General features: G+C 47.2%; 1 protein-coding gene across 1 annotated transcript in view; it reads left to right on the top strand.

Moving 5' to 3' along the window:
• The first annotated feature begins 2285 nt into the window (after positions 1-2285).
• The window catches only part of LOC147108084 (ADAMTS-like protein 5), a 146881-nt gene continuing 137971 nt past the window's right edge, over positions 2286-11195 (top strand). Inside the window, exons 1-2 of the mRNA XM_086004551.1 lie at positions 2286-2946; positions 3339-3411. Of these exons, the coding sequence (XP_085860677.1) occupies positions 2915-2946; positions 3339-3411 (105 nt within the window). The 5' untranslated portion in view covers positions 2286-2914. The remainder of the gene's footprint in view (positions 2947-3338; positions 3412-11195) is intronic.

Here is an 11195-nt window from a genome sequence, read left to right as displayed (position 1 = left end):
ACATAATTCCCTTTAACTTACCTTACTGTATGTATCTGTTACTATACTCAGGCTTCTCTCCTGTACTCTGCATGATGACGTCACGCCGTCCATCACGTGACTCCTCAACGGCAGGAAGAACGTGATGACGTCATGACGTCAGAGCTTGGAACCTTCTGGCAGTAGCGCTCGGAACCTGCTGGCAGTTGAGCTTGGAACCTGCTGGCAGTTGAGCTCGGAAACTTCTAGTTAGTCTTCGTGGCGTCCCCGCTGGGGAAAGACCTACACCACGGTGCTCCTACAGTCAGCCATCTTACCTGCTACCTTACCTGTTGTATTTAACCAGTTCCTGTAAATAAACAACTTATTTATAGTTCGTCGAAGTCGAACTCGATTATTTAGTGGCGATGCACACGAATCGCTACATACATATATACATATATATATACATATATACATACATATATAGACACACAAATATATATATACATACACATACATAGTTATATATACATAAACATATTTACATATATATACTTACATATATACCCCCTCCTATTTTTCATCTACATGTTGCCCCTTGGCGACATCATCCGAAAACACAGCGTCAGTTTCCACATGTGCTCTGACAACACCCAGCTCTACCTCACCACCTCTTCTCTCGACCCCTCCACGGTGTCTAAATTGTCAGACTGCTTGTCCGACATACAGTTCTGGATGAGCAAACATTTTCTCCAATTAAATATTGGGAAAACCGAAGCCATTGTTTTCGGTCCCCACCACAATCTCCGTTCCCTCGCCACTGACTCCATCCCGCTCCCTAACATCTGTCTGAGGCTGAACCACACTGTTCGCAACCTTGGTGTCACATTGGACCCTGAAATGAGCTTCCGACCACATATCTGCAGCATAACAAAGACCGCCTACTTCCACCTTCGTAACATCACCTGTCTCCACCCTTGCCTCAGCTCATCCGCTGCTGAAGGGCATCCATGCCTTTGTTACCTCTAGACTTGACTATTCCAATGCACTCCTGGCTGGCCTCCCACATTCCACCCTACGTAAACTTGAGGTCATCCAAAACTCAGCTGCCCGTGTCCTAACTTGCACCAAGCCCCGTCCGCCCATCACCCCTGTGCTCGCTGACCTACATTGGCTCCCGGTTAAGCAGCGCCTCGATTTCAAAATTCTCATCCTTGCTTTCAAATCCCTCCATGGCCTCACACCTTCCTATCTCTGTAATCTCCTTCAGCCCCACAACGCTCCGAGATATCTGCGCTCCTCTAATTCTGCCCTCTTGAGCATCCCTGATTATAATCGCTCAACCTTTGGTGGCCGTGTCTTCTGTTGCCGAGGCCCTAAGCTCTGGAATTCCCTGCCTAAACCTCTCCGCCTCGCTACCTCTCTTTCCTCCTTTAAGACGCTCCTTAAAACCTACCTCTGACCAAGCTTTTGGTCACCTGCCCTAATTCATCCTTATGTGGCTCGGTGTCAAATTCTTTTGTCTTAAAATACTCCTGTACAGCGCCTTGGGAAATTTTACTACATTAAAGGTGCTATATAAATACAAGTAGTTGTTGTTGTACATATACATACATATTACATATATACATGCATATATCTACGCTGTGGCTCAGTGGATAGCCCACTCACCTCTGAGTCAGAAGGTCATGGGTTCAAGTCTCCCTCCAGGTACTTGAGCACATAAAGCTAGGCTGGCACTCCAGTGCAGTGCTGAGGGAGTGCTGCACTGTCGGCAGGTGCCGTCTTTCAGATGAGATGTTAAACCGAGGCCCCGTCTGCTCTCTCAGCTGGATGTAAAAGATCCCGTGGCACTATTTCAAAGAAGAGCAGGGGAGTTATCCCCAGCGTCCTGGTCAATATTTATCCCTCAATCAACGTCACTAAAACAGATTATCTGGTCGTTATCACATTGGTGTTTGTGGGAGCTTGCTGTGCAGAATTTGGCTGCTGTGTTTTCCACATTACAACAGTGACTGCACTCCAAAAAAGTACTTAATTGGCTGTAAAGTGCTTTGAAACATCTGGTGGTCGCGAAAGGCGCTATAGAAATGTAAGTCTTTCTTTCTTACACATACACACAAACATTATATATATATATAATATATGCATATATACACACACATATAGGCACATACCTATATAGACATATACACACAAATATAAACGATTACATTGATGTTCAGAAGGAGATGCTGTCCCTTTAAACAAAAACACGCCCAGTTCATGAATATTTATCTCAGTTCTCTCAGACTGGCTCTTGCTATTTAGCAAGCACTGATACATACATGAGACACCCGGAAAAAAATCTCTTCACTTCTAGAGAATTTTAGCTGCGAGAAGTTTCAAAACTTTGCGCCACCCCTAAAGTTTGCAGCATCCAGGCGGCTACCGCTTCTTGGAATTTTCCATCTGATGGATCCAGCAGGGATCGCCTACCTGTGTGTGTCTGTGTGTGTTCGTTAAAAGGCTCTGTGCAAGTGAGCAGTAAAACACGTGTTTGGATTTCAAAGGAAAAGAAACATTCTGAGAAGGATGAAACTTGGGAGCAAAATCATTCTCAATGATTAAGGAGGTGCAGGAGCGCCTTTAGAAGATGTTGGGCAAGGAATGATCGTTGGGAAGGGAGGGGGAAATTTATCCAACGAACGACCACGTTAAATTACGGCAGCGCTTCAGACCCAGAAAGACACGACTGGGGATTCAGGTCGCACATAATACAACTGAATATTACACATTCACCGCCATCGACAGCACAGTGCCCATCGGGAGCAGCTGGACCGTCGGAAGTCCTTGAGACCTTTTGCAAGTTTGGGAATTGTCAATGTGGCAGGCGATCGGTTCCGAAGATTTGACGGAAAATGAAGCTGCGAGATGACAGTCCAAGATAAGTTCTCACACTGAGATCATACCGATGGGATCGAGCATGCTGCGTCTATCTTCCTGGTATGTTGACTCTGTTTTAAGTGTTCCACTCTGCTCCCAGTAGAACCGTGTCCTCTCACTGATAGTGAACTATTTCAGTTAACCCTTTTGAAGTTTTAACAGTAGTGCACGGGTCCCTTCGTGCATCTGTTCTTACAAACATACTTTCTTGAACCATCGAGTGCTGGTATTGCTGAATATTTAAGGGTTTGAGTAATCCAGTTTATTTCATTACAGCTACTGGAGTGATGCCTGCAAAACTGTAATTTGATGCAGAAATGCAACTTATTATGGGCAGTGGAATGTGTTTTGGGGTAATGTTGGGTGCTGGGAGGGCAGTTCTGAGGTCTTTCTCTTCATTTGCCTTCTTAATGTGTGTCTCTCCCACCTCCCCCCCCCCCCCCCCACCTCAGGAGAAGGTGCTGCTGGAAATCTTGGCTACTGGCTGGGTTGGTACTGGGATGTGGAGCCCTCTGCAGTGCTCAGGTGAGTAACAATGCAAAGTTAACCAGTGCCAGGTCTTATACACACGCACACACCACACACACTCACACCACACACACACACACCACACACCACACACACACACACCACACACCACACACACACCACACACACTCACACCACACACACTCACACCACACACGCACACACCACACACACACACACCACACACCACACACACACCACACACACACACACCACACACCACACACACGCACACACCACACACACTCACACCACACACACACACACCACACACCACACACACACCACACACACTCACACCACACACACTCACACCACACACACACACACCACACACCACACACACGCACACACCACACACACTCACACCACACACACTCACACCACACACACACACACACCACACACCACACACACGCACACACCACACACACTCACACCACACACACACACACCACACACCACACACACGCACACACCACACACACTCACACCACACACACACACACACACACACATACACCACACACACATACACCACACACACGCACACACCACACACACATACACCACACACACAGACACACGCACACCACACACACATACACCACACACGCACACCACACACACTCACACCATACACACAGACACACTCACACCACACACACACACGCACACACCACACACACTCACACCACACACACACACACACCACACACACACACAGACACATGCACACCACACACACTCACACCATACACACAGACACATGCACACCACACACACACACACCACACACCACACACCACAGAACCTGCAAAATACATCTGATCATTCACCAGTATCTAATGTGCGACTATTAATGTATGTGTTTACTTTCCATTTCCTCTTTCTCTTTATTGTTGCTGGCCTTTAAAGTGAAACTGTCAGTGAGACTCAATGGCATCTGGTAATGGTTTAATTGGCTACTGTTTTCAGTGGCGGTGTTTAGTCAACTGTTGCGGGTCCTTAATTCGGAGTGTGTGTTTATATTTTTTTGGAGGGGGGGAAGGTTCCTAAAATGGTGCATTTGTGAAGTGTGTCTGCAGTCACTGTGACTCGAAAGGCTTTGTAGACACCAACAACTTGCATTTAGGTAGATGTCAATCCCCTTCAGCAGATCAGACATATTTCTCTCCACATTGCCCGACTGTGTATTTTTTTTTTATTCGTTCATGGGATGTGGGCGTCGCTGGCAAGGCCAGCATTTATTGCCCATCCTTACTTGAGAAGGTGGCGGTGAGCCGCCTTCTTGAACCGCTGCAGTCCGTGTGGTGAGTGTACTCCCACAGTGCTGTTAGGGAGGGAGTTCCAGGATTTTGACCCAGCGACGATGAAGGAATGACGATATACTTCCAAGTCAGGATGGTGTGTGACTTGGAGGGGAACTTGGAGGTGATGATGTTCCCAAGAGCCTGCTGCCCTTGTCCTTCTAGGTGGTAGAGGTCACGGGTTTGGGAGGTGGAGACAGATAACCAATGACAGACTGATACTACATTGGATGCAGACCAGTAATAATTGGACAACCCCTCCAGCTCCATATACACCCCTTGTGTTTGACTTTATTTTTATATTAAACAGGTACTTACAGATGTTACTGTACTTCCCATCACAGATAGTCCTTGATTATCATTGCACATAATCCCATCTGTCGAAACATCTCACACGGTGAATTACTTGGGAAGTGCAGTGAATGCTGTGATGTAGGAGAACGCTCTCTGACCAACCACCAGGATGGCAGAGGAACTCCCGGGAAGGTAGATGAAAAAAAATGTCCAATCTGCACGGAGTGACCATCCCAACCAAAACTAAAGGGTTCGAATGAACCCCAAACTGGACCAATTGGGATCATTCAGTTTAGAATTCGTTGTCCATTTCTTTCTTCCCGGTATGCTCCCCTTTCCTTGCCCATCCTCTGCCTCGCCGAAGTAACCATTTGTCGAGGACCAGCGGGCTGTTCGAATCTTGGGAGTGCCTCATAGGATAAGCTCAATCATGTCCTTATTTGGCATCCACACTTGCCTGCAAGGTGGGGGCGGGGCGGGGCGGGGTGGGAGTCACTGGATAATGTTCAGGGCGGGAATGATATTCCACTGCCTAGCATAGGGGCACTGAGGAAAACGGTCCTGCCCTGACTACCCTGCGTGAGCTCAGTTAACAGCACAGGGTGGCAATCAAACCTGGCACCTACTGGTGTGTGAGGCTCAGCGACTCAACCAAACTAATGAGGAAGCTGATATTGCTGTGAACTTTCTAAATAAGGTTTTTTTGAATGATTAGTTCAATCATAACATTTTGATTCAAACGAGTAATTCATCTTAAATTGCTCCCCAACACTGAAGTAATAATAGAGGTTTGAATGCACAATCTTACAACTACATTTGCAACATTATTTCAAAGAAAGTCCTGGAGCTTCAGTCCTATTATCACCAGGGTCACCATTCGGAACAAAGAAGTGTAAGTGGTGAGGCGAAGAGGTTCAGGGAGGGAAACCATCACCCCCATGCTCACTGACCTACATTGAAACCCAGTCCACCAAAGCCTCAGATTTAAAATTATCACCACGTGTTCAAATCCTCCCATGGCCACTCCCTTCCCTATCTCTGGGACCTCCTCCAGCCCTACAACCCTCTGAGATCTTTGTCGTTCCTCCAATTCTGGCTTCTTGTGCGCTCCCCATTTCCTTTGACCCACCATTGGCGGCCGTGCCTTCAGCTGTCTAGGCCCCAAGCTCTGCAATTCCCTCTCTAAACCTCTCTGCTTCGCTTCCCTCTAAGACGCTGCTTAAAATCTACCTCTTTGAACAAGCGTTTTGGTCACCTGTCCTAATGTCCCCTTCTTTGACTCAGTGTCACTTTTTGTCTGATTAAACTCCTGTGAAGCGCCATTGGACATTTTTACTATGTTAAATGCGCTATATAAATGCAAGTTGTTGTTGCTGTGGCAGATTGCATGCTGCCTCTCGGAGAGAAGCAGTCCTGGTTTGAGGATCATATGTCGACCACGGTGTCAGCTCTGGCTTGTGTCAAGGGTGGGATGAGACTTGCAAAATGGATTCTCTTTATTAATTATAACAATAAAGATACTTTGAATTCTTAATTGTTAATGAATTTCTGATCTTCAAATAGGGTACTTCACAGAACCTAGTCAGTAGGAAGCAGGGGGCTATTGTGCAGCCTTTATAACTGCTCTTATGTTGCACTGAGACCTGTGTTCGGAGTGTCGGCTCCTGACCTGTGGGTCTCGTGCAATCTGAAGGTGAGCGTACTTCGATACTCTAAGGCCGACTGCGTGAGACCCGTGTGTCGTGATATGGGTCTGACTGCGACATTCAGGCATTGTAACGTTTGTGTAGTTTTAACAGAAGTGATATTCCTTTAAGATGACCTTGTTCTCTTTCGTCCGGACGTGTCACATTAATCACCCGTTAACAATCACATAATAAAAAGTCTCAGAACATATCAACAACTTCTGTCTATGCCGTGGAAAAGAAGGGGTCAGGCTAAAGCTAGAAATAAGGCTGGAGCTTTAGATTCTCCACCTCTGCTGGTTTTACCCTGGGAATGTGCGGTTGGTGGCACCCATTGCAGTTCTCCCATCACTGTGGTATGCCACAGGGTAAACAATGCCAGCCGCCCCACTTCCTTGATGACTTATCGAGTCCATCCAGTGAATAACTGAGCCACAATCATCAGGAAAGTCCCAGGTTTGATCCCCAGTGTGAAGAGAAAGAAAGACTTGCATTTATATAGCGCCTTTTCACGACCACCGGATGCCTCAAAGCGCTTTACAACCAATGAAGTACTTTTTGAAGTGTAGTCACTGAAACGTGGCAGCCAATTGGCGCACAGCAAGCTCCCACAAACAGCAATGTGATAATGACCAGATAATCTGTTTTAGTGATGTTGATTGAGGGATAAATATTGGCCCCAGGACACCGGGGATAACTGCCCCGCTCTTCTTTGAAATAGTGCCCTGTGATCTTTTACGTCCACCTGAGAGAGCAGACGGGGCCTCGGTTTAACGTCTCATCCGAAAGGCGGCACCTCCGACAGTGCAGCATTCCCTCAGCACTGCACTGGAGTGTGAGCCTGGATTTTTGTGCTCAAGTCCCTGAGTGGGACTTGAACCGGCAATCTTCTGACTCAGAGGCGAGAGCTGACACCAGTGTGTGGGGTTTACATAATCGGAATGTGCCTCTAAATTAGCGAGGGGAAAATTGTCCGGTGTTCCCGCTCCCGATCTCTGCCTAGCGACCCCTGCTGGAGGTATACATATGTGGATGTCAAATTAGGATCAGGCTCAGCTTTGTCGCCCCCTAGAGTCAAATTGCCTTCCGACACTCACAGTCCAGGCTTTTGGGTCAGGCACTCTCGCCCAAAGGTAAAATGAGCCCCAGCCCAGAGCCTCTCCTCATAACTCAGACCCCTGACACTGGGGACCAGCCGCATGGCTCTTCTGTGCATTTCCACCATTCAAATGTTTTTTTTTTAACCGGCTGGAAAAAAGATCAGACGGAAGTTGTGAATTGCATATTTTCACAGGTTGGCTCCTGCAGCCTCTACTTTATACACATATGAGGATCAACATTTTAAAAGCAAATAGCCGAGGGGTCATTTCCTGCAACTGTTTGGATCAGGCAGTGTGCACGAATGCCTCAGAGTCATCTTCGTTAGCATGGCACTTTTATTTTTTAACATCGACTTGCTCCTGTAAGAATTTTAAAGATTGCATTGCTTTAAGTAGAGGCAAACAGCCAGTTTACAGTGTGACGGTTGAGTGTTTATCGAAAGAGGCTGCTGTAGTTACGATGCAATAAATAGCTCCAGCCCATTGAAAGAAGAATTGGCCAATAGCTGGGTGCATGATATCTCACACTAAATCCCGTGAATGTCTACGCTTGCCCAATGTACAGGAAACTTCGCGATATCCGGCACCGACGGGACCGGCGTGATGCCGATCTATGAAAACTTCCGGACAGACCAGCGCTAATGTTGAAGGATACGGAGGTTTTCATCTCCGTATCTGACAACAAACACTGTTGCTTAGCAACAGCTTGTAAACAGTCGGCCCGTACCTTGGAAGCATCTCTGTAGCTTAGCAACAGCTTCAGAGAGGCTTTCCAGAGACTGACTGTTTAAAAAAAATGCTAGTAGAAGAAAAAAAACCTAACAAAACGGCTGCTGATTTCTGCCGTTATATCGAGGTTTCCGGCCATACAACCTCCGGATAAACCAAAGTTTCCTGTAATGTGTTTGCTGCCACTAGTGCCACAACGTTGCATGAAAAAACCCACAGGCAATGAAAATGGCAATTTCTGAATGATGGCACATCACTCACCTTCCCTCTAGCCTTGTCATTTATTCAGCGCGCCAAAGCTATATAACCCCAAGTATACTCTGTACGTTGTTGTTATCCCACATGGTTTATTGTGAGAATGTGTCATTTTTGAAGTTACTTATAGATGGGCAATTTGTCTTCTCCGTTCGGTGCTATGTTGAGGGAGGTGAGATTTGAGTTCACACAATGGACTGCTGATGTGTGTAATCCTTTCTTTGAATCGGCTCACGGCTGTCAGGTGGGGAGTTCTTTCTGTCAGTTCCATGCTGTGGTAAATGCCTGTGGTGGAACCACTGCCTAAAGTTTGCCGCTAGTTTGGCGAGTTAGCGCCCTGTGGTGCCCAGCCATACGGTGCAGGAAAGTCCTTGGTTTGGTGCACAGTCGGTGCTGAGGCAGCTGATCTCAGTCAGGGCACCGTTTGGGGCTATTTTAATTGGCCTCGGTGTCCATGGGCTGTGGGGATGGTGGTGGGGGAACAGCCCACTACCCAGTAACACTTGCTGGAACGTTCATGTGTGGACGTGAGTTGAGGAGAGCATCAGGCTTGGTAGTGATGCTCACCGCAATCAAATAGCCTGCCAGCATTCGCTATTGAAGCTTACACAAGAAGAAAGGGGTAGGACATTTAGGACTGAGATGAGGAGAAATTTCTTCACTCAGAAGGTGGTGAACCTGTGGAATTCTCTACCACAGAAGGCTGTGGAGGCCAAGTCACTGGATATATTTAAGAAGGAGATAGATAGATTTCTAGACACAAAAGGCATCGAGGGGTATGGGGAGAGAGCGGGAATATGGTATTGAGATAGAGGATCAGCCATGATCATATTGAATGGCGGAGCAGGCTCGAAGGGCCAAATGGCCTACTCCTGCTCCTATTTTTCTATGTTTATAAAGATTACATAGACATTGAAAGAAAGACTTGCATTTATATAGCGCCTTTCACAACCACCGGACGTCCCAAAGCACTTTACAGCCAATGAAGTACTTTTTTTTTTAAGTGTAGTCACTATATTGTAATGTAGGAAACATGGCAGCCAATTTGCGCTCAGCAAGCTCCCACAAACAGCAATGTGATAATGACCAGATAATCTGTTTTAGTGATGTTGATTGAGGGATAAATATTGGCCAGGACACCGGGGATAACTCCCCTGCTCTTCTTCAAAATAGTGCCATGGGATCTTTTACGCCCACTTGAGAGAGCAGACGGGGCCTCGATTTAATGTCTCATCCCAAAGACAGCACCTCCAACAGTGCAGCACTCCCTCAGTATGGCACAGGAGGGTAAGCCGAGATTTTTGTGTTACAAGTCCCTGGAGTGGGACTATGAACCCACAACCTTCTGACTCAGAGGAAAGGTGTTACCCACTGAGCCACAGCTGACACTGAAAGATGAAATCAGGTTGTTTGTCCCAACCAGTCTGTGTTGGTGTTTATCCTTCACACAAGCAGTAGTCCTAATCACTCCTGCCTGCCCTATTCCCAAATAACTTGACCCCCTTTCTTTCAACCACTTATCTATCCTATTCTTTAATGTTGACATGAGGCTGGATTTTGATTCTGGAGGCGTGTAGGAGGCGGGACTACAACTTTTGGGGTTGTAGTCCCGCCTCCATCGAGTTGTGGCCAACCCACGCGATTTTCACTTGATTGACCTTGTTGAGCCCGCCCAGTGGGCTCAGCAGGCCAATTAAGGGCCACCCGGCAACAGGTGACGTCACAGATTGACATTTCATCTGTCAAGAGCTTTTGACAGATGAAATATCAGTGTTTGACAGCTCTTTGAAGCTGTCAAACACTGACAATCTGTGCACTAAGTTAATTCCTTCCCCTCAGGCTGATTTAGAGATCCCTCCAGAACAGAAAGCTTTTGACAGCTCGCGGCCATTCTGCTTTCTGTGCCGGTGAGATGAGGGACTCCCGAGACCTGAAGGAAGGAAGGCTGTAAAGGTAAGTAAAGGTAAGTAAAACTTCTTTAAACACTTTACACACACCAAACACACTTACCTCTTCACTCATGCACTCATCACTCACCTGAACACCGGACATCTCGAACCCTCCAAGTCCTTCAGCCCGACGGTCTGCCTCGCTAACTTGCCGTGGTTTTGAGCCGTCGGGAATCCCGCACTTCAGGAATAAAAATAGGGATTAGGCTAAAAACTGCCTGTTAACTACCTGTTAACGGGCAGTTAATTGGCACTAATCCCCTTCCTGCCTCGGGGAGGCGGGTCCCAGTGCGGGGCGGGTACCCGCCTCCTTTGAAACTGGCATGGAGGTGGGTTGGGGGTGGGATGGGTTCGTGCCCCCCCGATTTCGCGATTTTAACCCCCCACATGCCTCCAATCCTGCCTCCACGGCCCAATTAAAATCCTGCCCATGGTCTCGGCATCAACTCTTCTAACTCA

The sequence above is a fragment of the Somniosus microcephalus genome, chromosome 13 (genome assembly GCF_052327205.1).
Source record: "Somniosus microcephalus isolate GS21.2 chromosome 13, FLI_Smic_1.0, whole genome shotgun sequence".
Lineage (NCBI taxonomy): Eukaryota > Metazoa > Chordata > Chondrichthyes > Squaliformes > Somniosidae > Somniosus > Somniosus microcephalus.
Note: the sequence above shows the minus strand (reverse complement) of the source record. Positions and strands in the feature narration are given on the sequence as shown.